Genomic DNA, 26,140 nt, shown 5'->3' on the forward strand with positions numbered 1-26,140 from the left:
TTCTTATCCTTCCGTGAAGGTTCTCTGACCGCGTACCCTGACATAGGCCTCCGAGACTCAAACGTTGCGACCACCTAGAGAATCTAATCAACGTTCACTCAACATTTTTTCGTGAGGTAAACACCGCACCGTAGATACTCCCGGTTAGAGGAAGCTCTTGGTTATCCACCCTACATCTTCCGCGAGCTCACCTATACAGTTGGCCTCGACATCAGCCATCCCACAGGTCTCAAAGCATGTCCACGGCTTGGCTTCCTAGAATAATCGCCCGTCGAAATTGTCAATTATCGCATTCAGCGCCAGACGAATTGGGTACATATTTTGCATATCTTGGTATTATCGCCAATTCCCAGACCGTCGGCGGAGCTGGCTCCGAAAACGATGACATCCTTCAACGAACCACCAATTTCAATGGTCGCAGCATCGTCCGAGCTCGGGATGCTAGCGTAGTGGGGAGTGTCGCCTGTATGACGGGTGTTCAGGAAAGAGTTCCGAGTTCGACGGGAAACTTCCAATCTATGGGAGTACGATGCTCTATTTGCTTGCCTGCTGGCTCGGATTATCTGGAATCTGGTTCAGTTTGAAACAATTTCTCGATTTCACCGGTCTCCATCCATTTGATTCCGAGCGTACCTCTGCGGAAGTTTCCACTGACAAGCTGCGCAGCGACTCCGAGCATTCATTAGCATCAAAAAAGTCTCCACGCAACTTCTCTGCGCGCTTCGCCTAAGATCGTTTTTGGAGACGTCCGACTTTATTCGTATGGGGAAAATTTAAAGCGGAACGCTTTTTTTCGGCGAGGAGAGACTTACTTCCTTCGACAGACCCGCACCTATGAGCACACTGCAAGGAACATCGGGGAGATCCTTGATGACGTCCGAAATCAAGCTGACGCCCTCGCTTGTGACCATGTCGGAACCTGGAGTCGAGACGAGGGATCGTGAAGACTCCTGTGCGGAGAGTCTGGTCGAGTCCATATTTTTTGCACACTTGCAGAGATCTCGACGAGAGGGACAGCTCTGGCGAGGAACCAGCCAAGGGTGGTACTTTTTACTTTGCCGCCTACATTTAGGGGGGGGGGGTGCAGGTGGAATGCACGAAAAATCCACAAAGGCTTCCCAAGAGCTCCCCGGCGACTGATAACGTCGCGAATTTCGGAGGCACAACCGCGCTCGTCCAAAGCTTAAGTAGCTGAATCGGGTATCGAGTTACGCCGCCGACTGAAGCGAGAGTAAATCTTCCAAGAGCGAGATCGTCTTCTGCCCTCCCTGATCGGGAATCTGCTGAGGATTGTTCTGCGACGTATCGTGTATGGAATTCTCCCGAAGATGCACGGTGAACGAGAAGATCGCTGCGAAGGATCGCGTTGGACCCCAGCTATCGATCGACTCCTCGAGCTTCGGGACTTTATTGGAAGGGGGAAGCGGAACTCCTGAAGAGCATTCCATCGGGAAATGCGCCGCAGAGACACAGGACAGACTTCTCTTGATACGACGTGTTTTCTTGTCTTATCCAGCCTGACCGAGATCTGACCTCATCCGATCCGAGCTTAATCGACGTCAGCCAGTACGAACCATCCTGATTCCGCATTGTCCGGTCGCGCCTCGAATCGATCGATCCCGAGCAAGAACCAGGAGAGCATGATTCCCCTCGATCCAACGTTGTCATAAGTGGCCAGTATCGTAGCAGTCTCGGCCTGATATTGAGACCGGAGCGTGGGGATGAGACCGCCCGATCTTTCCTAAATATCCAGCAAAGATCATCGGCATCATTGTCTTCACTCTCCCGTCGACGACAGATTCCATTTTTGTAGAATTTTACCCCGCGTTCTTTCTACACGCATTTTCCCACAGAGTTCCGTACGAACAAATGTACGCTTCCCGAATCACACGTCCAGCCGTACATGAGTACGTCGTGCGATAATACGCGGATGAAAGGCGAACTCAACGTCTAGTATTGGTGACGGTCGTCCACGGTTTCTCGCTTTGTGGCGTGCGGTCAGGCGGCGGTGTTCGGCAACAATTTGTGATAAAGTATAGCGGACTAGCGAGTTGTTCGCTCGAGAGCCTGTCAGCATTAATTCGATGGTGCCAGCGCTATCGGAGCGCTCCAGTGCAGTGCGTGACCACCACTAAGAGTGCGCCTACTTCGATCAGAGTGGAATCCGGAATCCCGATACTCCTTCGCTTTTCTCATTCGAGCGATCAGCTGTTATCCCGACCGACAGTACACCGATACGAACGTGAAGTCGGACGAACTGACAGTGACAATAAAGAGGAACATCCAACACTTGACTGGCGACCAGGTGACAGGCACGGTGCGGGCGGTCTCGTGAGGCTGACACCACTGAATCACCGGCAACGGACCCTCGAACGTCGCCAGAGGGTACCCAACGACGACAACGCGGAATCTGGCAGGTGCTGCATCCACTCAGCATCAGTCACTCATCGGTGTACTGATGAGCTAGACAGCGAAATATGAGAAGATTGATTCGGTAGAACGTAGGACGGAAAGGCCATCAAATCGGGGAAACCGACACCTGCTGCCGAGCACTTTGTTCTGCCGCTGCTTCACGCCGCGAGCGATAGGTATCAGTCGGCGAAATGGCCAGCCGAGGACATGGTCGGTGGTTCCACCCCAATATTTCGGGCTTCGAAGCCGAGAAGATTCTCCTGGATCAGGGCATGGACGGATCGTTCCTGGCCCGGCCATCGAAATCGAAACAGGGGGACTTCACACTGTCGGTTCGACGTAACGGCAAGGTAACGCACATCAAGATCCGGAACAGCGGTGATTACTATGACCTTTACGGCGGCGAGAACTTCGCCACTCTCGCTGAACTCGTCCAGCACTACATGGAGAAGCAGGAAAATCTCAAGGAACGCAACGGAGAAATTATCGAACTCAAGTATCCGCTCATATGCGCCGACCCGACCACAGAGAGGTGGTTCCACGGTCCGCTAATGGGCAAAGACGCCGAGCGTCTCTTGCTCAACAAGGGGCGGAACGGCAGTTTTTTGGTTCGAGAATCACAGTCAAAGCCCGGAGACTACGTCCTGTCGGTCCGGACGGAAGACAAAGTCACCCATTTCATAATCCGTTGCCTGGACGGATACTACGATGCTGGTGGTGGCGAGAAATTCGCCTCTCTGTCGGACCTTATCGATTTCTATCGACGGAATCCCATGGTTGAAACATCGGGAATCGTTGTGCACCTGAAGCAGCCACTGAACGCCTCGAGAATACAGGCGTCAACGATCGACGAACGTGTCAAGCAGCTCTCCCGGGAGAACACCAGCGGGAGCAAGGCCGGCTTCTGGGAGGAATTCGAGCAGATCCAACAGCAGGAATGCAAGCATCTCTATAGCAGAAAAGAAGGTCAGAAGGCCGAGAACAAACCGAAAAATCGATATAAAAATATTTTGCCCTTCGACGACACGCGAGTAGTTCTCAAGAATACCGCCGTCGACAACGGCAACGGCGCGGACTATATCAACGCGAACTTTATCCGGGTGGATGAAGAAGGCCTTTTCGACACGGAACCTTCCGCATGCAAAGTTTACATCGCCACACAGGGTCCTCTCGCGAATACAATAGGAGATTTTTGGCAAATGGTCTGGCAGGAGAAATGTCGTGTCATTGTGATGACCACCAGGGAGGTGGAACGAGGGAAGCCCAAATGCTGCCGGTACTGGCCCGAGGAACGCAACGAAACAGTCGAGTACTCCAACTTCAAAATTAAGAACGTTGGCGAATCCACGACCGGCGACTACACGCTCCGGGAGCTCGAACTTACCGACGTGCCAACAAGCGAATTCCGCGTCATCTATCATTTTCATTTCACCGCCTGGCCCGACCACGGCGTCCCCGGCGACCCGGGCTGTGCATTGAATTTCCTGGAACAAGTCAATTCCAAACAAGAGTCCTCGGGTCCGGACGCGGGGCCCATCGTCGTGCACTGCAGCGCCGGTATCGGCCGAACTGGGACGTTCATTGTGATCGACATGATCGTCGATGAGATCAAACGCAGGGGGCTAGCCTGCGAAATCGACATCATGAAGACTATTCGAATGGTACGCCGCCAGCGCTCCGGCATGGTCCAGACGGAAGCCCAGTATAAATTCGTCTACCTCGCCGTGCAGCAATTCATCGAGATCATGCATCAGCGATTGATGGCCGAGCACAAGTATACGGTTCTAGGTCGTGACTACACCAACATAAAGTACAGCGCGGGAGCGCCCCCCCTCTCGCCGTCGGTTCCCATGACCCCGCTGTACCCTCCTGCGTCCCCCGGAATCCCGCCCCCGAGCTTCGATACTGTCACATCGAGACCGTACTTTGACCAGGGCGTGATGCCTCCGAAACCTGTGGGACACATTCAGCAAAAAAGTCTTCCACTTCCGCCGCCTCTAACGCCGACGGCATCCAGTTCCGGTCCAAGCACGTCAACGCTCTACGAGAACGTCCCGATAAATCCCAAAGGTTTTTTGGAGGGTGCTGCTAGTTCTTCGAAATGAGACTCGCCGGTCGGACGTTTGACGGCCACGTCGAATGCTTCTGTACTGTTTTTTCAATGTATCCAACACTTGGATGATCCAGAGTTTTGGTGAAGCGGCTGATTCACGCTCAATGAAATAATAATCTATGGTTTCCTTCGTGAGTCCGAGTGGTGTTCGAGCTGGAGCTAGCTAGCGGGCTCGATGCTTACACCCTGTAATTACGATAACGAGGACTCTCTGGGTATTAAGACTAGAACGAGCATCATCTCTAATAATGCCATTATTACAATTGTCATGGACGACCTCGCCATCACTATCGCCACTGTTCCGGTTAGAACGAATGAACGATCGAACAAAATACTAAATGAAATATCTAGACAAACCGTTATAGGAAATAAATTTTTTCAATAATTAAACTTCGAAGAATGACCCTTTTGTCCCCATAAGCCCAGTGGTAGGGGCAGCGCGACAATCACCAAATCACCAAGGACATCGCAGGGTTGGATCCGCAAGAGATCCACATGAGCACATTGGTCTCATCATCAAGTGCGATTGCCGAGTTCAAAATTTCATCATTAAATCGATTCAGGCTCTGACAGTCTGCGAATCATTCGGAGTAATCTAGCTAATCTCGAGTCGAACTGAGCGCCGCGAGACATGCTCATTACATCATCTGGGAGCGCTATATGACGGGACAGCTAACCCAGCCGCGATTACCACCGGATCAAATCGTTATGAAAGCTGCGCTCAGAGAAGGCGAGTCGAAGCTCAATTTTCGCGCTCTGCTCCCAGCATGGGAGGCTTCCAGCGATGCTCACAGCCGGCTGCTTCATGAAAAAATCCTCGAAAGCCGGAGTTGATTGGAGTTCGGGAAAGTTACACTCCTTACACCCGTGTCCTTTATAAGTTTTTTTTCTCTCTGCGTCCCTGGCTCGAATATCATCCCAGGACAGAGCCGTCTCTGCCTGCCATGTCCTTAGCATGCGTCGCACACTCAGCGCCGCCCGAGTCCTTCGGGCCCCTCGAACTGACCGAGTCGGAAATGCCGTGACTCACACCGACTTGAAGCAAAACACCGCGAGCTTTGCTCGTCAGCTATCGATTGGAATTTTCACTGAAGAAATAATCGTCCTCCTCAGTTTCTTGTTCGGGATCCGGGATCGAATCTTGAAGCAAAGATCTAGTTCATCGAAATTTCTGCATTCATCCAAGTCTGGAAGGATCTGGGACTGATTGTGAGGCGCGGCACCGCCGTTCATCGGACTCCCCCTCTGAAATGGCTACGGCGGCGTAGGGATTCTGAAACAGATAAGCTACGCGTCGCGTCGTGTTAACTCGTCTCCGCAGTGGTCAGAGGCGTGTTTTTCGCTTCCATCATCTATCATCACCCGGGTGCGCTCACGCCACAACGTTTCAGGTGACCGTTCGGAGACGAGAATGTAGCTCTTCGTGTTGACAAGGAATCTTCAACATTATTCAAATTTCTGGAAAATCGTCGAGACAGGACGCGGAGTTAGGCGCAGCTCTGGCGATCCCGCTCGTCCCGCAGCTCAGTAACGCCGCTCCAGTTCATAACTTCACATTTTCTTGCGATTCCACTATCTCTGAGTTTCGAATCGGCTACGATCCGCTGAGCTTCGCTGACTGAAATCATTTCACTCCGATCTCTGATTCTCCTGGTAATGGACCCACACATCATTGACTCCGTTGTCTCCATCCACTCATGGCAGACTTGAGAGGAAGAAATGTACGAGCGCTGTGCGGATCGGGCGTCGGAAATTCTCGCGATTCGCGTTCAGCGAAATTTACGCGAGTCAATGATTTTCTCTCTATGACACGCCGCGATGAATGATTTTTTAGAAGGAGTTCAGTCATAATACGCTCGACTGAGCCTCTAACACAATGGGCAAAGTCTTGTGCTCATTATAATCATGACTAAGAATATGATCCCTCGAGATCTGCGCTGGAATGAGGGCTAACGATGCGACGGTTAGCTGTACCGCTAGTCGTTGTCTTGAGACAACAATGCGGAGCCGTGATGTTCGCTGAAGAACGCAGAAAGAAAATAGGTGAACTTCACGACTCGCACCGCTGCGAAACGGTGCGCCTCGGGCTGAAGACGGGCGCGCCGGCCGGCCGCATCTCACGAATTCTTCAACAGCCTTCCCCTGGCGCATCATGGGACTGTAAGTTTGACACAGAATGGAATGGCTTTCCGCTTGACGTCCTGAGACCGAGCGAGGCTCGCGTGATGCCGTACCTCCCGTGGAGGCACGAACGAGTAGACCGAAGTGAGGGTCTCGTGAGGTTGCCCCAGGGCTCTGATTATACGCTTGAATGGGGATGGATTCTGTCAGCTCCGAATGCTCCTTGGTGACTTGTATCTCTCGATGTCCCTGATCTCCCTTTGTGTTGTAACTTGGATATCGAGCGGGAATGAATTTGTGGTCCAGGATAGATATCGAATGCTGCCTTAGCCCCTTCAGTCGCCGGCTAAAACGCTCTCAGTAGCGTGAGAGACAATCCGCCCTTACGGAGAGGAGAATGAAGCAGACGACAAGATCTCGTAGCGGAAGAACCGTCTAGTGTCTGAAGCACGCGCTTCGGGCTAGTCACACGTGCTTCAAAATGCGAAGAACGTTGGATCCCATCATCGAGCGGATCGGACGGGGGCCTCCATCAACGTGCTCTGGAAAAGGCATGGAATCTGAGGATCGGGAACCTCCAATCGTCGACCACGGTGAGTTTCTCCCAATCTTCGTTCGAGAGCCAGATTGGTTTATACATGATGATTAGGGCTGGGAATTCATCACGGCACTTTTTCCGAAAATTCACGGTACCGTGAATTCTCGACCTTGAGAATGCCAGGTAGGTGATACTATTGTGCTGATGATCATTTTTCGGCGTCTCTCGAACGCTAGGTTCTTTTTCCGATAGTGGAATCCTCATCTCCTCGTGGAAACAGCTATTAGAAGTCGGGAAACATCTGAAAGGAGAGTGAAAAAAAATTCACGGCATCTCAGGAAGGAGGGAAATTCACGGCTTTCGGCGCGACCGTGAATCCCGTGATGGATTCCCAGCCCTAATGATGATTAACAAAAATGTGCCATTTGAAATCATAGCGAAGGCGCTGATGATTGCTTTGTTGTCCGCTGACCGGAATAGTATCTTTACTCTTGGAAGTTGAAAGTAGTCGAGTACTAATTGCACACTCCGATTTCTCGTAGATCCGAATCGTTGAAGAGAACGCCACCCGGCCGATGTTCGCAGGGAATTGATCTCCCGGAAGGATGGTGAGTTCGAGGTCGCCTACGATGTCTCGTGCCCTAAGATCGCATCGATGGTGATGATCAACAAACTGTGCCATTTGAAATCCTAGCTTTGGCTTTGAGGATTCGGTTAATGCATCTGATAGTGTTCATGCAGACTCCCGCGCCAATCAAGAACTGAAAATCTCCGCTAATCCTATGCATTGCTCACTCTAGGCGAGTCCTCCACTAAAATCCAGGCGCAGGCCGGTAACTCTTGCCCCCAGCGTGAGCTGGTCCCGGACACTGCAAACGAACTCATAGCCGTCGCATGAATCGCAGGCCACGTGGAGGCCGACCGGGATCGGCCGACGACCTTCCGTTCAGCCCCAACTCGAGTCGCATTGACAACGCAGCGATCGGCGGAAAACATATTCATCTTCCTATTCTTTGTACATGAGTGAAAATACACTCGAATATAAACATTGGGAATGGAATCGAGTGGCGCTTGAATTTTTCAATGGAACCCTCCCGTAATGTCCCCGAAGATTTTTCCATCGGGCCATTTTAGTCATTCCTGAGCACCACCATTATTCAATCCTCTTCGTCAAGATTCCAAAGATAAGCGATGCCTTTGCACGCAGTCATCACGGTGTTCTCTTCTGGATGATGGGTGAGGGAATGAACTGCAAAGGAAGAGTGGTGTTGCAGATTCTTGGAAATATACAGGACGGAGAGAAAATCCACAGATGGTGGAGGACGAGTCAATATTGAGCAATTTACCAGGAGCTTCGACGGGATGCTTCATTTTGTGCAAGACTTTCGCCTCAACGAGCGACCACAGAAAAACGTTTCCGTCCTCCGATCCAGAAAAAACTCGCATATCGTGAGCACCTAGGCAGATATCCAAGTAATAGTCCACGTTCAGATGACCTGCGAAGGGAAGAGGGCTCCGGCGTCAGCTCTTTGGCTCGAAGCGACAAGTAGAGCGATGAATGCACCGAAAGCAAAGCGGGGCTTCCGACAAGACACCCACCTCGATACTGTTGGAGGCATTGGCCTGTATACTTATCCAGGAGGTGAAGGACTCCACCGAGACACGAAAGGATGATGCACTTCCCGTCAGAAGTAAAACAAGCTCTGGAAAAGCGGTGAATTCCGTCATGAATTCGAATTTCGACGCTCTGGTTGACGACGGGGAGCAGTTCTCCCTCCCTCCACGAAGGCGAAGGAAAGGTTTCGTACCTTGATGCGGGTGCTCCTGCGTCGTCCTGACTCATTTTCCCGACACGCAGATCGTAGCGCCGAACTTTTCCATCCAGAGAACTCACGAGAATCTCGTGGTCAGAGCAGGTCACACTCGTGACGGCGTCCGTCGGTTCCTGGAACATTGCGACGGCGATCATCACCTCGATTCTCCACAGGAGGGAAGGGAGAAAATCCGACTTCCGGAAATCGGATTACCTCAAGTGTTTGCAGTGGATCCCGCGATCCTCTGTTCTTCACGTCCCATATGCAGACTTTGCCGTCCACGCCACCGGAGAGCACCAGAGAACCATCCTCATTGAAAGTCGAGCATAGAACCGGTCCGGCGTGGCTTCGCCATTTACGGATGCTCTTGCCCGTCTCAACCTCGAAAAGTGTACAAGTCTTGTCTTTCGACGCCGTGCAGATGAAAGCATTGTCGGAAGATCCTCTGCAGTCCATGACATCGAGACCGTGTCCTGAAGAAGTAAATCTTGAAGCACCTCCAGACTGAGGGGAGCAAACGTCGATAACAATCGCCATTGAGGGAGATATTTTCCTTTAGGTATTATTCGAGAGAATATCAACTCACCAACAAAAGTTTGGAGGCAGGTGCCTTTCGAGGGGTTCCACAGCTTCACCGTCCGATCACTGCCCGCGGTCAATGCGTAGCAGCCATCGACATTGTATCGCACCGCTCGAACGGCACCTTGTCTACAATCCAAGATCGACGTATTGGTCCATTTCATCATACACAGGTACTCAGGACGCTAATGCGACCTGCTCTCCTCAACCTCTGGTGTCCTGCTGAGTCCGAACTTCGATCATCCGAGCTCTTCTACCGGCTCCGTTCGAAATCAGCTGTTGCTGGATGGATGTATTCTCTGGCCGAATCCTGGAACTCGCTCAGTGAACTACGTCCGGATCCGACGGCCTGAATTGCCGTGTCGAGCTCTGACGCTGTCGGGAATCACTTGTCGGACCTGATAGAATGCGGGAGAACCTGAGTTCGATCCCCATTGAGAAGATATCGCTCCGACTTCGGTCAGTATCTTCTGTTTAGCTCATTTGAGCATGAATGGTAAAGGAACCGCGCGATATTAAATTCCGCGACGAGATTAAATTCTCCCGCATCACTGAAGTCAGAAACGGGGGCCAGGAGCTCAGGTCGACATCTCATCGGAAACATTCGAGTCTCGTAGATAACTCCGGCTCCCAGAGATCCTGAACAGGCAACAGACCTTAGAATCAGCGGCTCCCATGAGAGAAGTATCACGGAGTATGGTCAGAGTCATCAAGTATGGTCAGAGTCAGAGGACTGTGAAAGTCGTCGTCGATCCCAGGACTTCCTCCAAAGGAATCGAAACTTTCAACAGGCCCACATTCTGATGAACTGCTCGAGGCGTTCCCTGTCACCACCGAGACAGGTATCGGCACGACCACCGTTTCTGAAGAACATGAGAGCCGGAGTCGAGTCCAGATCGTAGATTCGAGGAACGTCAGGTATTTCTTCCATTTCCACTTTGATGAACAGGCAATCCTTAAACTCGTCGCTCAGCTCTCCGAACGTCGGCATTGCGTTTTGGCTCCCCCAGCACCACCAAGCGTACATGAGTACGAATATCACTTTCCCGGGTGTATTTATGAGCCTGTAGAAGTCTTCGAAATCGCTTGGTACTATGACCGCCATGATGCACTCTGTTCGCGATGGCACCTGGAACACAACCTTCAACCGTCTCCGGCAGCGTTCATCGGTCTCAGCAGAACAACGGATGCAATGGATGCGGAGGTCCACAGCCTCAGAATGAGCGTTCAAGCAAGAACGTCCTGGAAGAGCGTCGGGCTCACGAAATTCTCCGAAGTTTTAGTTCGAGCCAAGAGAGCTTTCCATCAAGCCCTTGACCACGTCGTGTTTAGAGTCGACATCGCTTTGTTTACTCCGGGCATCCTATAAGAGTAGGCCGTGATTCGAAAGAGCGACCTCCCACTAGCGACGCAGCACCAAGATACCCGGCGCGCGAAGCATCGGCAACGAGTCACGCTCTCAGATGTCAGCCGTCTATGAAACTTATGCGATCCTGGAAGTTCTCCACGGGGGAGAGTCCGGTGCGAGAAAAATCATCCCCGGAGGAATTTCGCCGTTGAGAAGGAACTCGGCGACTAGACCATCATCTGTCGGATCATGCGTGAGAAAATTTTGGGTGTCGCCGGTAAGAAGCGGAAAAGTCTCGAAGTGGTCCCTGACCACAAAGTTCAGACGGTGCACGTAATGCATCAGGAATTTATCCGATTTGCGATATATACCTAGCCTGTATGAATCTAGGTTTTCAAATTCAGAGATCGCAGCATGGGGACGCGTCCTTTTTATCGAGCCATAAAAATACTGAAAATTGCTCCGCCTCCGGAAAACTGCCCGAAGCGTGTGAACAAGAAGTCCCGTGATGGGTCAAAGGATTTTAAAAACTCTTTATTGTCACCAATTCGAATTCATGGAAGGTTCGCCAATGACTAGGATATCGATCCGAGCTGGAAAAGTTTGGCGAAGTCTCTTGAGGAAGAGCGGAGTGCTCCGAGCGTCCTAATAGAATAAGAACAGCGTTGCGTAATTTTGCCATAATACTTGCTACTCGTTCATTTAATGGTAATGCACATGTAAAAGCTGGCGAAGAATAGTCGTGCTAACGTCACCGGTATGGGCAGTTCAGCGGCTTTCCCTTGTCTTATTTTTAATTTTGGAACAGTGTACGGGTGAAATCAACGTAATCGTAGGCGCCTTGAATGTCACGACCAGTTTTCGGCTCCGCGTAAGGCTTCATCCTGGCCATGCAATAATCGGCCATTTCCTTGCTGAGGTTCGCGTACAGCTCGTCAGCGGTGACGTATGGTCTCTCGCCGGAAGTGATGGCGCGGAAAGCGTTCTCGATTTCTTCGGACGATCGGACGTTCTCGGTTTCTCTCGAAATCATGAAAGCCATGTATTCCTGCAGCGAAACATGTCCATCGCGGTTCGGGTCGACCGCATTGAGGATAGCCTCAAATTCTGGGTCGGGTTGACCCTCTTCAACCATGGGGAGGTCGTAGCCAAGAGCTCGCAGACACGATTTGAACTCGTGGTGGTTCAGTTTTCCAGACTTGTCTTTGTCGAAGTGTTTGAACATCATCGAGAACTCTGCAACGAGAAGAGGTGGAAAGTCAGACGTGCCCGGATATCCAATCTCCGGATATTCGGTCGGAGCTTCGCGCAAGGGACATAACGTCGAACTCACCTTTGAGAGCATCCTCGGACACTCCGCTCTGGTTCCTGGCCTGGATCTGCTGTTCGAGGTTGTGCTGCATTCTCATGCCCAGTTGGTCCAACTGGTCCCATTGCTGGGCGAGTCCCACGGTCGAATGTTCGGTGTAACGATTATCGAGAATGAGGTACTTTTCAAGCTTAGCGCCCAAGTCCTCAATTTTCTTGAGGTCGACGCGCTTGGCTTTGACCTCGGCAGCCTTTCTGCGCGTCGCTTCCAGTTGAGCTTCGAGGGTACCGTTACCTTCGAGCATGGAAGAGCCGTCAAGCAGCCACATTCTGGTTTCGGCGAGCCAAGCGTGGAAGGCGTTCGCGTGCACCGCGAACTCCCTTCGGTGTTTGTCGTTCTCCTGTTGACGTTTAGCTTCTTTGCCGAGCTCGGAGTCGCGCTCGTGGATAATTTTCTGGAGGTTTTTCCAGGTGTCCTCCAGAGCCTCCATCGTGAACCACGTGTAGGGATTGGTTCCGACGTTGAAGCTTTTGATTTTCGCCGCGAGAGCTGCCAGTGCATCGAAATCAGCCTGAGCGCTGCTAAGAGACGCCTGGAACTGGGAGTGGGCTTCACGAAGAGCTGCGATTTCCTCGAGCGAGTTGCACCTCACCGGGTCGGTGAGATCTTCCTCGGCGTTCTCGAACCAAGAATTGAACGCGGAGGCCTTCTTCGCAAAAGTGAGGAACAGCTCTTCGATCTGCTTGTATTGGTCGAGCATCTGGATAAGCTTCGCCTTGCGAGCCTCGGACGCTCCGCGGAGGTTGTGCCATCGTGAAAGAACGTGGTCGTGGCGTTTAATGATGTTGTTTTTCTGATCGTGGTTGGCGTCCACAAGCTGATCCTTCAACTCGGTGATCGAATGGATGCCTGTCGGATGGGCAATGATTGAGAATATTAGGAGAGCGACATTCCACGTCAGAAATCATCAGAGGGGAGGGGGGGCGAATTCCATATCACCTGGTAGCTCAGGTCGATATAAATGAAAATCAGTACATATGACATATGTATTATGATTATAACGAAATACCTAATATCACGGAACTAGACTGACCTTCTTGTTCAAAAGCAGACAATCCAGCGTCGAAGGTTTCTTGCTTGGTCAACAACGTTTGAACGGAGGACAGATCCCGTCCGAAATCGTCTCCTCTAACATGAATTTCCTTGTCTCCGATCCAGCTTTCAACAACATCCGCCTTCCACATGAATTGCAGATAAGCCGAGTTATCGATAAGCTTGTTCTTGCGGTTGACCGCGGTGGCCTCGAGTTGGTCGAGCCTGTTGTTGAGTTGCTGCATGCGTTGCGAAATAGCTCCGCCATGGTGGTTGCCTTCGGCAATCAGTTGTTCGCCAGCGGCCTTAATGTCCGCGCAGCGCTCGCGGTGGACGCCGAAATCGCTTTCGAAAGCTTCGTGTTTCTTCAGGAGACCTTGCACGGCCGCCATCGTATCTCCGTAATCCTGAACTTGGAGCAGCTGTTGCTTCTCCTGGATCCAAGCCTCCTCTTCCTCGACCTTGGTGAGGAACTGCTGATAGGTTAGCGATTGGTCGAGTTTTTCTCCTCTCTCGTCCTTCAGCTGCTTCAGCTGCTGCCAGTTGACCTGCAGCTGCTGGAGTCGGGCTTCAATCTCGGGGACTCCGAGGTTGCTTTCCTGCATGAGTTTCTGTCCGGCCTCTTCGACGGACTGGATGGCGGGTTCGTGGGACTGCAGTTCGTTCACCAGACGCTTATGCTTCTTCTTGAGATTTTCGACGCCGGTGAGATCTCTACCGTAATCATCGGAACCAACGAGCAGTTTTTTCTCCTTGATCCACGACTCCTCGTCGGCGATGTCGCGGAGGAACTGTTGCAGAGTGTTCGCCTCATTAAGTCGAGATCTCCTGTACGTTGCGAGGGTTTTGACCCGTTCGTACCTCTCGTTGATGTCGCGTCGTTTCTCCTGCACGGCGGCCGGGTCGAACTGTCCTGACTCCACGAGCGCGTCGGCCAGCTCGTTCATGTCCTTCACTCGGTCTTCGTGCGCCATCACGTCCGCCTCGACCATTTGGTGCTTCTTCATGAGGTTTTGGACGGACGCGAGGTCTTTACCGGAGTCTTCGGACTTCAGAAGGCTCTCGACCTCACCGAGCCAGAAGTCGATGTCCTTGATGGCCGCGTTGAAAGTTCTCTGTTTGTTCGCCTCCTTGAGCTGATTGCTCTTTTCGGCGCTCTTCTTGGTGAGGAACTCCCACTGCTCGGTGATGCTCGCCAGTCTCTTGACGACGGCTTCCTCGGAGCCCTGACATTGCTGATTGTCGATCAGATGGTTGCCGTTGCCGAGAACAGCTTGGATCCTGTCGGCGTTAGCAGCCAATTCGGCTTCGAAAGCTTGATGTTTTTGGTGTTTCGACTGGATATTGGTCGGATCTCGTTCGGATCCGTCCGTGGCCATGGCCAACTTTTCGGTGATCCAGTTTTCGATTTCGTCCGCATCCCGGGAGAACTGCTGCAGAGTCTGCGACTCGCCCAGCTGCGACCTCTTGACGATGAGAGCGTCTGCGGAAGTGAAGACGACGACGAAGACGTTAGCTCATACCACTAATCAAAATTCGTATCGGTTCCTCTACAACTCAATCAGCTTATCCGATAACTCCCGAGTTATTTTTTATCTTGATCCGATATGCAATCGGGTCAGGCTCCATCGATAGAGGAAATTTACCTTTGAGGTGAGCCCATCGATTGAGGACTTGTTTCTTCTTGGCGTCAATGTCTTCGGCGGCGTAGTGTTCGGCGGAAATGAGTTTGTCTGCGAGGTTGCATAGAGTGGCGATCTTTTCTTCTTGAGCACTGATGGCCTTGTCGAAGTCCTCGTGTTTCTTGATGAGGGCCTCGACGTTGTCTCCGCCCATGTCGTCGGAGCGGAGGAAGGCCTCGCGGGACGCCATCCAGTTCTCGGCCTGCTCGCAATCTCGGTAGAAGAGTTGCAGGTCGAGGCATTCTTCGACGCGCGTCCTCCGGGCCAGATAGGCTTTCTCGAGTTGCAGCCTCACCTCGGTGATCTTCTCAAGCCTGTCCTGGATCTGGGGGCTCGCGTAGTGACCGTTTCTCAGCAGCTGTTGTCCGAATTGTTCAAAAGCCTGGAACGTTCCTTGGCGAGCGTCGATCTCGGTGCGGTGCTCCTGAGGAAGAGAAACCATGATTGAGTTTTTTTGAGTTTTCCGCTCATCGGCAGAGCCGAAGAACAGCGGGGACTCGAGATAAATCGCAAACCACACTCACCAGATGCCTCTCTAGCAGCGCCTCAGCCCCTGTGACATCATTTGCGAGTTCGTCAGACGATACCAGGGAGTACATGGAATTGAGCCAAGACGAGAGATCCCTGTAGTCGGCGAGGAATCTCTGCAGATCGTAGCTGTCCATGAGCTTCTCTTTACGCAGCTGGGCCTTCGTCGTGAGCTGGGTCCACTGTTCGATGATTTCTTTCTGCTTGCTGAAGGTGGCCTGAGCCGAGTCGGGATGACTTTTCGTGAGTCTCCTGCTGGTCTCATCGAGCTGACGAATTCGTTCCGAAAGAGCAGCGAGATCTCTCTCCAAGCCATCGTGTTTCCTCTGCAACGCTTGCACGGAACGAAGATCGTGACCGAAGTCGTCCGTATCGAGGCCTTCTTCTTTCTCCTGGATCCAGTCCTTGGTCTCGTCGGCGTCCCTCTGGAACCTCTGCACTTCGTGAGCCGAGCCCAGCTGGGTCGCTCTCTGATGGGTGACGGTTTCGAGGTTCCTCCATTTATCGTTCAACTCGTCGATCTGGGTCTGGATCTTGTTGGCCGCCTCGGTCTGTCCGAGGGTCATGAGTCGCGAGGCGATATCGTTCATCTCGGCCAAACGGACCTCGTTGGCCTTGAGGTCGGCCATGAAGTCGTCAAACTTCTTCTGCAGGACCTCGACTTGCTCGAGATCCTCGCCGACCTCTTGAACTTGAGCCACTTGTTCCTTGTCGCGGATCCATTGGGCGAGTTCTGCGGCTTCTCTGACCAGTGAGAAGGCTTTGCAGCTTTCGCGGAGCTTGTTGGCCCTTTCATGACCTTTAGCTAGAAGATTAGCGTACTGGCTCTCGATCTGAGCTTGACGCGCTGCAATCGAAGTCTCTCCGGCGAGATGTTGCTTCGAAGCGCTCAGACCAGAATGGTCCAACCTCTTGACGTAGGCGGCGGGCACGAAACCTTGACGGTCGTTCACCTCCACCTTCCACCAGTCCTTGTTGTTCGAGTTCAGGAGCGTGAGGACGTCGTTCTTCTTCATCGACACCTCACGGGGTGATTTCTCTGAATAATCGTAGAGGGCAACTACGAACTCTTTGCCCGCCTGATCCACAACCGGTGCTTCCTGTTGTCGACAGGATTTCGCTTGGTCCCTCAGAGCTTCGACTGAGTTGGAGAACGCCTCCAGGTCGGCCATAAGGGCCTCGTGCTTCTTCAGCAGAGCTTCAGCCGAGTCTTCGTCTCTACCGAAGTCGACCGACAGAACAATTGGCTCTTTCTCGCGGATCCAACTCTCAGCCTCGTTGGCATCGGCGAAATACTGCTGGGCTTGCAGCGAGTCTTCGAGATCTTGTTTGCGACGGGTGGCTCTGTCCTTGAGGAGTTGCCACTTCTCTTGGAGGTCGGCCAGTTTCGAGCCCACGGCGGGCGACTTCGTCCTATTCGCCATTTTCTCGGCCGCGTCGCAAACAAGAACCACGCGGGATTCGTGGTTCGCAACCTCCGAAAGCACGGCCTGGTGTTTCTTGATGAGGTTCTGGACGCCTATCAGGTCTCTTCCGCGGTTGGTCGAGGCCGCGATGGGCTCCTTCTCGCGGATCCAGCTCTCCTCATCATCCATATCGCGAAGCAATTGGTGAATAGCCATCGACTCCTCGAGACGACGGCGACGCTCCTGGAGCGGTTTCTGGAGTGCTGCAACAGATCGAGTGAACCGTCAGAACAAGAACCAAGCACGAAGACATCGGCAAACGATCGACATCCGAATGGAATAACTGACGAACTATTATTAGGGATGTTTTTTCGCGGAAAATTTCCGCCAAATTCGCGGGAATTCGCGGCCTCCATTGAAACTCTATGGGGAGTCGCCGGAAACCGCGAAAATTCGCGGAAAAATGGCGGTCTGCGAAAAATTTACATCCCCAACTATGATAGAGCGACGCCGATCGCGATTGATCGGAGAATGATCCATGCTCGGACGAGAGTGCAGGACACAAGAGCATACTGGACCTTAGTACTTACAGGTGTATCTATTCCTGAGAGCCTCTTGCTTAGCGATGATGTTGGGCGCGTCGAAATGGCCCTTTTCGACGAATTTATTCGCTGCTAGAAGGGAGTTCTCTACTCGATCTCCATGAGATGCTACATCTGCCTCGATGAGCGCGTGTTTCTTAAGAAGGTTCTGCGCAGAAGTGAGATCCTTCCCGTAGTCCTCGCTCATCAATTGGCCTTCGACTTCGGAAAGCCAAAGCTCGATATCTTCAACGCCTCGGTTGAAGGCTTGCTGGTCTGCGGCCTCGCGCAGTTTAGTTCCCTGAGGAAAAGATAGATCCACATGTGAGAATTCGTTGAGATGCCCATTCATCGCCGACGAGAGGAAGAATGTCGAGCTCTATCCACTATCGCGGATCGGAAAAAGTTTTTCGCGTAATTTAATTAAAATTTCGCGGAAATCGACTCACCTTGCGTTCCGAAGCTTCAACGAGTGAGCTCCAGAGCTGCATGATCATTTCCATCCTCTGCTGAATGGTGTCGCTCGCAAAATGCTTCTCTTCAACCAGTTGCCCTCCGGTGGACAGGATCTCTTTGATGCGGCTCTCGTTCGTCTCCAATTCCTGCGCGAAATTCCGATGTTTCTGCTCCTTGCCTTGGAGATTGGTGGGGTCGAGATAGTTCTCGTCGGTGGCGTTCTTCAATTTCTCATTGATCCACCCCTTCGTCTCATCGACATCGGTCTCGAACTGCTGGAGCTTGTAGCTTCCTCCGAGGAGAGCGTTGCGTTGCGCCGCTGCTTCGACGAGCGCCTGGCGACGCTTCAGCAGGGCGTCGCGTCTCTGACCGACATCCGATGCGGCGTAGTGTTTGCCCTGGATCAGCTTTACGGCGAACTCATCCAGAGCCTTGATCTTCTCCTCTTGGGCGTGGAGGGATTTCTCGAAGTCGTCGTGTTTTTTCAAAAGGGCTCCAACGCTGTCGAGCGAATCTCCGAGGTCGGTATTTCCCAGGAACGCTTCCTGCTTGGCCATCCAGGTGTCGGCCTGCTCGGTGTCCCGATAGAAGAGCTGCAGATCCATGCATTGTTCGTAGAGGACTCGTCTTTCTTCCCACAAAGAGAGCAGCGCCATTTTCTCCTCGGCCAACTGGACTAATTTCTCTTTGACGCTGTCAGATGCGTAATGATTCTGGTCGATGAGCATCTGACCAGCCTCAGCAGTCAGCCTGAAGGAGTCTTCTCTGGCATCGATTTCCCCCTTGTGCTCCTGGTGTCGTTCGAGAAGACCCTCGGCCCCGGCGACGTCCTTCGCCAGTTCGTCGGCCGACATTGTGGCCTTCATGTCGTGCATCCAGGAAATCAGATCGCGGAAGTCCGCTAAGAATCTGTGCAATCCGTAGCTCTCGTCGAGTTTGCGTCGGCGTTCCTGGGCGGCTTTCTTCAGCTCCTCCCAATTCTGGACGATCTCGTTGTGCTTGCTCCTGATCGCGTCGGCCGCGGCCTCGTCGGGCTGCTCGTTGGCGAGCTTGCCCGCCTCGTGGCCCAGAGCGATGACTTTGTCCTCCAGAGCAGCGAGGTCCCGTTCCAGGCCTTCGTGGCGACGTTGGAGCGTCTGAACCGAAACCAAATCTCGTCCGTAGTCGTCGCTCGACAGCAGTTGCGCTTTCTCGGATATCCAAGCGATGGTCTCGTCGGCATCCCGGTTGAAACGTTGCATTTCGTGAGCTCCAAACAGACGTTCCTGTCTCTTGAGCGCCAGCTCTTTCAGCTTGCTCCAAGCGGCGTTTAGCTCGCTCTTCTTCGAAGCGATCAGATCGTGTTCGGGGTGGCTGTCGGTGATAAGCTTGTCCGCTTGTTCGTGGACCTGCTTGACACGGATCTCCTGACTGGCCATATCCTTCTGGAATTCGTCGAACTTGCGCTGAAGGAGCTCGACGTGCTCCAGATCGTGTCCGAAGTCGTCGGACGTTGTCGCGAAGCTCTCCTTATCGGAGATCCAGAACATCACTTCATCCCAATGACGAAGGAACTGGACCAGGACAAGGGCTTGTTGGAGCTTGAGACCCTTGTCGGCCAATTTGCTCAGGAGAAGTTCCCATAGACGGTGTAGTTCGTCGAGACGTTGTTTGATGGTCTCAGACGCGAAATGTCCATGTTTGATCATTTCCATGCCGGTGTTGTCCAAGACAATGATGGCTTTGGAGTGCGCGGCCACCTCGGCTTCGAAGGCCTGATGTTTTTGGATTTTGGCCTGGAGGAAGAAGATGGTTTTTGAATATTCCCGAAAAGCGTCGAAAGAGATTTTTCTCCGAGGAAAAACTCTCAAAAGACTAAGTATGGAAATTTCCTTTATGGCATCAGTTTTCCAGACGATTCGAATTACTCGATGCCCTCCGCCGAATCATCGTGAATTTCAGCATCTGAGGCAGACTGACTCCTCGTCACGAACGCGAGAATCGGTATCGATGAAGATCCCGGAAAGATGAGTCAGCAAAAATGACTCCCGAGAATCTGAGGCTTCAAGAGCTCTCAATCTGGATGCATCGAATAGCTTCCCGCGCTCAGATGAGGGAGCGGGTGCTCAATGGACATCGCTGTGATCTCCGAGCAGCTGACAATGTCGAGCAGCTTCCGTCGTCGCTGATCACTGATCAGACCCCATGACGTTTCCGATATTCCCAGCAGCGTCCTGCATATTTCACCAGCGGTCCACGGTGACCCGACCCCTTCCGGTCGGTCGAGGGTGGAGCGAGTCCACACCCTACATTGCGAAGGCTCACTCACCTGTAGGTTTGTCGGGTCTTTATAGTTCTCATCCGAGGCAGCTTGCAGCTTCTCGTAAATCCAGCCTTCGAGCTCATCGGCTTCACGTTTAAAGTATTGGAAGCGTCGCGCCTTCTCGAGACGATCCCGCTTCTCATGGGCTTGGTTCTTAAAATCGGTGTATCTGTGAGAGATAAGAAGACCAGCCTCAGATCGGATTCAGGGAGATCATCTCCGGGTCTATGATCGAAGGGGCCTCAGAAAGTTGTTCCAGGCAAAGGTAATAGCTCACCGGCCGAGGACCTGAGACCTCCGCTCCTGTATGTCCTCCACGGTCTCAAGGATCTTTATGTCCTTCGGGGCAATTGGAGTGCCCTCCATCCTGACTGGTTTTTAACAACTCTGTAATGAAAGAATGTTTTTCTTGAATATTCCCCTGAATAGGAGGGTTTCCTCCGTTTGTTCCAACTCCGCCGTCCACTGCTCTTTCCCGTGGGCTGGGATTATTGTAATGTTGTAGTAGTCGAGCGAGAGGTCAAAGCGTGATGGTATTCGCATTGTAATACCGGCATTTCGTCCCGGTCCCACCAGGCGGCGCTGTGCATAACTAGAAGCGACCCTCTTGCCGGGCTCGGTGCTACCCTCAAAATATGTTCATCCTGGGAGGCTCTGACCAGTGCTTCCAAACTTTTATCTAGAGAGAAATGGCTGAGCCACGAGCACAGGGCGAACCGAGCACATTTCTCGAGATCCAATTGACGATTCGATGGGAGCAAATCATTATCCCCGTCGGAGCCCCCGTCCCTCGGACTTTGTTCGCGATACAACTCGACCGTCTACGATTGAAATCCACCCAGCCCGTCGCAGAATAGGTTTCGAGCAGGGAAGAATATACGGCAGGGACGCCTCACCGATGACATGTACACACTTCGACTCGGCCCCTATATCGCCGGGTTCTCAGGCTTGGTACAGTCAGTACAGCGAAAATTCCTCGACGGGCTATTCGTCATGTTCCAATCATGCTCATGCTCATCCTCGTTCTCCCTTTGCTTCACGAGGAACGGCGACGGAGGGAGCGTCGGTCCGCGTCAAGCGGCGAGCCCGTCCGAAAAATGACATCAGCCTCACACTACGGGGATGACTCATGCGGCTCTCAAGGTGAAACGTGAGTGCACAGTTCTACTCGCGAGCCGACGGGCGGCTGACATCAAAGTGCCCGCGTATTTGCCTAGACGCAAGTGCTATTCCCCTTCCATGATTTCAGCGGGCGAAAATCCGTTTCAACTTGAAGTATATATGGAGGAACTTCTTCTTGGAGGCAGGGTCGTACGGATATGTTCTACCCGAACGTCGGTTTCGGGAAGATCATTTTGAGCCACTGACATTGAAAGGCAATAAAACCAATGGATCCTACTCATCGCTCAACGTTCGACAACATGCGCGGCTGTCTAGGGTGTGGTTTGAATTGATTGCAAGAGCCCCATAGTTCCAGCTCCACGGCTGGAAACTCTCGACCGAGCAAGATGGAAGGGATCTCGTAACCTTCCAATTTGCTGCTGTCCACTGCTCGATCCGATTCGTCACGAGTTACGAATATACGTGAATAGGAGAGACGATGAAGCAGTGAAGTATCCTCTTGGTCCCCAAACTACTCGGTCGCGGAACTTCCACGACCCTCAAGAGAATTCCTTCGCTGCATAGGCGATAGACCCGAGTTCGTGAGAGTTGAACAGCCCTCGGTGGACTGAGGACGGACTCAATGAATTATTATCGAGGTCATGGCCGTAATCGTATCCGGGGCTCCTCATCAAAGATTGTCACTCCGGACAGATCAGATGGCGGTGTGGGTGACTACGGAACATGGGCCACGATTCCATACCGCACGTCATTCAGATGGTTCGTCAACGGGAACAATACTCGTAAGACGAACGCCAACGCAGAACGATGCATTCCATAGATATCAACCGGTAAGCCGGGAGTATCGCGGATCGCGACACCCATTCCGAATTCCGATGGAAAGATCGCGCTCCACGGGCGCAAGACGAAAATTCCGGAAACCAATTTTATGACTCTTCCGACATATGACGCTAGATGCATCTCTAGCTATGCTTCCAGAGAGGGAGCTGCGGAGGCTCCCCCATTCGGGCACGGCGAGCCCGAACAAGGACGAAATTATCTCTCGTGTCGAATTATTGAACTCGGTGAGACCATGATGACACCGCTGTAGTACCAATGGCAAACTCGTGAACCTCGATCATCTGACTCACTCAGAAACCCTAAGGCAGTGATCACTGTCAGCGCTTCATGCTCACGCCCATGACAGTCCGGATCCCTTCCCGGTGCAGGACAGTCTAAAAATAGTTGGGGCCGCGCCATGTTTTCCGATCGGAGGAGAGCGTGAATACAATCGAGACTCATAACCTATGATCTCTGCACCGGATTTTCCCTCCGTAAGTGTATTTAATGCCCGAAATCGGCACCGGATGGCTTGTCAAACCTCGATGAACCGTCAAGCCAACGCCCAGCTCGGCGAAACTATGCCTGCAGCTCCTGACGTCGGCATCCACGGGCATTCACGTCAAGACGGAGCTTTCCGACGAGGGAGGCTTTCTCCTTCAAAGTTCTTCAGTTCGACATAAGCTAGAAAATTCCAGAGCTCGGACTAGAGTAGATGACCTCCACTTGGGCGGGGCTGATTGCCGGAGGTTCGTGAGAATCGACAGGGTTGCACTATTGAGAGACTCACCTTCCTAACAAAGTTCGTTCAGATCGTAACTCGTCGACTCGCACTGAAGAATTCAACGAAGGGACGAAGGTTCAGATAATCTTTGCCCGTGGTCCACTTCTTGACAACACAACTCATTTGAAGCTCTTTCGCTCACAAGACTCCCAGGTGGCGTCACAATCGCCCGTTGGACTCTACCTGGAAGGAGGAGGAATTCAATTGCCGGAATCCACTGGATATTCGAGGATTAGGGAATTCCGACTTTGGCGAAGTCCTCTGCGCTCGAAGTACTCTCAGGAAACTTCGTGTGGTTGACGGATGTGGCCAATATTTTTTTTCTATCCATTGACTCTGAGGCTTCGGGCGCCCGGGCGGCGCAGCGACCGATCATTTCCTTCAGGCCTCTCGATGCATCGCCACGGGTTATGCATTCGAGGTTGCCAAAATTCTTCAATTATGTCTTTCGGTATCCCCGGAGAAAACAAATCACGGGAGTATGGGGGGAATGAACGCGGAAAATCCCGGAGCCGGAACCGATCCTGTCTGCATGATGGGAACAGGGTTGGATTCTACCGGCAAAACAAACGCGTGTGCCGTGTGCCGGGCGAGAAACGAAAACCGCTGGTGTTGTGACAAAGCCAGAAATCTCGTACTTCTAGCACGCTGTGACTCGTGGGATACATTTCAAACGCGTGTATTGACTCGACAGCTTCCAAGATGGATATGCGACCGAACAATACGATTTACATAAACAATCTCAACGAGAAAGTCAAGAAAGAAGAGCTCAAGAAGTCGCTGTTTGCCATCTTCTCGCAGTTCGGTCCAATCCTCGATATTGTCGCGCTCAAAACTCTCAAGATGCGAGGACAAGCTTTCGTTGCATTCAAAGAGATCAATGCCGCTAGCGAGGCTCTGCGATCGATGCAGGTGAGTCGCCCTTCCATCGTCGAGGTTTTCTACAGGCTTCCCGTGTCTGTGAGCGCGAGGATCGATTGACTCCCGCGGTCGTCGATCGTAAATACGTGCCGGCGGTCCCTCGGATAAGACCCCAGATTTTCGTGACGAGACTCCTCGCTGACCGATACTTCTTGCAGGGTTTCCCCTTCTTCGACAAACCGATGCGCATCCAGTATGCGAAATCAGATTCCGACGTCGTCGCCAAAATGAAGGGAACTTTCGTCGAACGTCAGAAAAAGCCGATCGAGAAAGTTCAGCCGAAGAAAAAGGAGTCAAAGTTCCGGAGATTCCGGTCGCCACGGGTCCGTCGGGTCCGGTTGCCGACCAGCCGCCGAACGCCATCCTCTTCCTTACTGGTCTGCCAGAGGAGACGAACGACATGATGCTCCAGATGCTGTTTGGACAATTCCCCGGATTCAAGGAGGTCCGTCTGATTCCTGGTCGACCAGATATAGCCTTCGTCGAGTACGAGGATGAAGCGCAGTCGACGGCAGCGAAGAACGGATTGCAAGGATTCAAGGTGACGCCCACGGCGCCGATAAGAATCACTTTTGCGAAGAAGTAGTTGCGGTGATGGAGACTCGGCCAGTGTGCGACGACATGGATTACATCAAACAGCAACAACAGATGATTCCGGAAAAGAGGGAGATTCCGTTGCGTACGCTAAAGCCTGCTGTAAAATATCATTGATGAGAACGAGTTAGTCTCTATTGCTCTATTGTACAATAAACCGTCTACATTTTTCCCAAGAACGCCCACTATTCCTTTTCGCATGTGCTTCGCGCGGCATGTTCGGTTATGAGCTGTGGAGTCGAGCTCTGGAAGCGGAAAACCAAGCAGTCTTGCGTCTGACGAACTTCCCTTCACTGCACGCCCGAAAATCGAAGGAACTTTCGTCCTCACAGGGACCAATGAAAACATATCTCATCCGATAGGTTCTGAGGGTTCCCATCTTCTTGGACAACGTATTGATGTATTTCGTTGATCGCTTCGTGATGGTGGACCCCGGTCGACGCTGCCTTCAACGAGAGCACACCGAGCGAGGAAGCCTGATCGTGTTAGATTCAATTCTTGTCACGACCTGACTCCAGGCTCAGATTCAAGACGTCCGTCCGTAACGCGGGAGAGTCTTGGCTGGGAGTTTTGCCGAGCCCCAGCATCATGGGGGAGGGCTCCGCCTGAGTTAACCCGTCTCAGCTCCACTAGGGGAAGTCGCGTGAGGTCTGCGCGATGCGACGCGATCCCTTTGAGCTGTGTGTCTTCATCGAGGATTTCGCTTGTTCGACATGTGAATATCCACGAAATGATCCAATTGCTGGAAATTCCGTCACGAAATCTCGGGTTCGGTCTCAATGATCGGCGAATCAAGGGAAGCTCCGCGGGCTCCGACCGTCACATGAGGGTCATCTATCCGACGAGAGGGTCCGCTTGCGCGATGGTGGGAGCGCCAATAATATCCCGTCGTTAAGTTATCCTGTGAAGCAGTCCATAGTAGCGACGATATCGTTCACTCGTGATATGAATATGACGAATAGAGTATAGGTGTGGCCGAAGTTTCGCAAGTATCCCTCACTGTCTTCGTCTTCGAACACCTTCCCCATATTCTCAGGTGTGAGAGCGGAAGCTAAGGGATGAGCCACGAGGTCATGTACCCTCTCAGGCGATGGAGTGATGGTAAGAACTTTCGGTGAGAAGTTCTCATGCTTTCCCGAGCATTGCATCCGACAAGTTCCGAGTTCGCTGTCCGGTAAGAGCGCTCCAGTCCGGCGTTGACGCCGCTAAGTCTCTGAATGCAGCGCTCGGAGCTGAAGTCACTCCGGGCGGGATGAGCCCAGGAGGAGACCAGGAATCATGTCCAGATGAAGCTCTTCCACGCTTTCGGGCCAAGAATTGCTCGCATGAAGGTGGACTGAACGAGAATGTATTCTGCCAATCCCCGAGGTGCCCCTGAGCTCCCGTGTCTTTGCGATCTGCTCCATGGAGTTTGACCGTGTCTTTGCGCAAAACGTGATCACTCTGGACCAGTGTGTCAGAGCTGCTGCGGTGATTCTGACATGTTGGGGCCGCATCGAATACACCAGCGAATATTATGTCCGAATATGATGTGAGGACAGCAGTCGATTCGTAATGTCTGGGAGAATCGGGGATGGGGGCAACCTCCGCCGGAACGAAACCCAATCTACGTGATAGAC

At 52.4% G+C, this 26,140-nt stretch overlaps 5 protein-coding genes and 1 long non-coding RNA gene across 6 annotated transcripts; 3 read left to right on the forward strand and 3 right to left on the reverse strand.

The window, feature by feature from the left end:
* Window positions 1-2,603: 2,603 nt before the first annotated feature.
* On the forward strand, window positions 2,604-4,517 carry csw (protein tyrosine phosphatase non-receptor type corkscrew). The gene has a single exon (XM_003743013.1). It carries the CDS (start codon window positions 2,604-2,606, stop codon window positions 4,515-4,517), a length of 1,914 nt encoding a protein of 637 aa, XP_003743061.1.
* Window positions 4,518-6,679: 2,162 nt separating this feature from the next.
* On the forward strand, window positions 6,680-8,244 carry LOC100906497 (uncharacterized). The gene is made up of 3 exons (XR_145467.2): window positions 6,680-7,239; window positions 7,727-7,792; window positions 7,985-8,244. It is a non-coding gene; the product is annotated as an uncharacterized LOC100906497 (long non-coding RNA).
* LOC100906351 (WD repeat domain-containing protein 83) lies at window positions 8,193-9,744 on the reverse strand. Its single transcript, XM_029111377.1, has 6 exons — window positions 9,585-9,744; window positions 9,212-9,471; window positions 8,993-9,129; window positions 8,784-8,887; window positions 8,531-8,680; window positions 8,193-8,433 (listed from the first exon to the last, which is right to left on the reverse strand). Exons 1-6 carry the CDS (start codon window positions 9,742-9,744, stop codon window positions 8,342-8,344), a joined length of 903 nt encoding a protein of 300 aa, XP_028967210.1. The 3' UTR covers window positions 8,193-8,341.
* A 617-nt stretch (window positions 9,745-10,361) lies between these two features.
* On the reverse strand, window positions 10,362-10,682 carry LOC100897390 (thioredoxin-like protein CXXS2). Its single transcript, XM_003743014.1, has one exon. The coding sequence runs from the start codon at window positions 10,680-10,682 to the stop codon at window positions 10,362-10,364; it is 321 nt and encodes a 106-aa protein (XP_003743062.1).
* A 781-nt stretch (window positions 10,683-11,463) lies between these two features.
* alpha-Spec (alpha spectrin) lies at window positions 11,464-20,647 on the reverse strand. Its single transcript, XM_003742993.2, has 9 exons — window positions 20,559-20,647; window positions 20,288-20,450; window positions 17,973-19,754; window positions 17,533-17,824; window positions 15,533-17,205; window positions 14,973-15,432; window positions 13,328-14,809; window positions 12,259-13,143; window positions 11,464-12,161 (listed from the first exon to the last, which is right to left on the reverse strand). The coding sequence occupies exons 1-9, from the start codon at window positions 20,645-20,647 to the stop codon at window positions 11,719-11,721; spliced, it is 7,269 nt and encodes a 2,422-aa protein (XP_003743041.1). The 3' UTR covers window positions 11,464-11,718.
* Window positions 20,648-23,579: 2,932 nt separating this feature from the next.
* snf (U1 small nuclear ribonucleoprotein A snf) lies at window positions 23,580-24,692 on the forward strand. The gene is given in 3 exon segments (XM_003742995.3): window positions 23,580-23,918; window positions 24,086-24,209; window positions 24,212-24,692. Coding segments are annotated over 3 exon segments (636 nt in total). The 5' UTR covers window positions 23,580-23,708; the 3' UTR covers window positions 24,514-24,692.
* Window positions 24,693-26,140: the final 1,448 nt, after the last annotated feature.

This window comes from Galendromus occidentalis, unplaced genomic scaffold (assembly GCF_000255335.2).
Source record: "Galendromus occidentalis unplaced genomic scaffold, Mocc_1.1 scf7180000077437, whole genome shotgun sequence".
NCBI lineage: Eukaryota > Metazoa > Arthropoda > Arachnida > Mesostigmata > Phytoseiidae > Galendromus > Galendromus occidentalis.

Bases quoted from the DNA above. Each gene is read 5' to 3' on its own strand.
- csw (XM_003743013.1), top strand. From the start codon at position 2,604: ATGGCCAGCCGAGGACATGGTCGGTGGTTCCACCCCAATATTTCGGGC.
- LOC100906351 (XM_029111377.1), bottom strand. From the start codon at position 9,744: ATGATGAAATGGACCAATACGTCGATCTTGGATTGTAGACAAGGTGCC. The intron at 9,472-9,584 runs GTGAGTTGATAT...TTACTTCTTCAG, and splicing joins CTGCCTCCAAACTTTTGTTG to GACACGGTCTCGATGTCATG. The intron at 8,681-8,783 runs GTGGGTGTCTTG...TTCCCTTCGCAG, and splicing joins ATGCCTCCAACAGTATCGAG to GTCATCTGAACGTGGACTAT.
- LOC100897390 (XM_003743014.1), bottom strand. From the start codon at position 10,682: ATGGCGGTCATAGTACCAAGCGATTTCGAAGACTTCTACAGGCTCATA.
- alpha-Spec (XM_003742993.2), bottom strand. From the start codon at position 20,647: ATGGAGGGCACTCCAATTGCCCCGAAGGACATAAAGATCCTTGAGACC. The intron at 20,451-20,558 runs GTGAGCTATTAC...TATCTCTCACAG, and splicing joins AGGTCTCAGGTCCTCGGCCG to ATACACCGATTTTAAGAACC. The intron at 13,144-13,327 runs GTCAGTCTAGTT...CCCATCCGACAG, and splicing joins GTCTGCTTTTGAACAAGAAG to GCATCCATTCGATCACCGAG.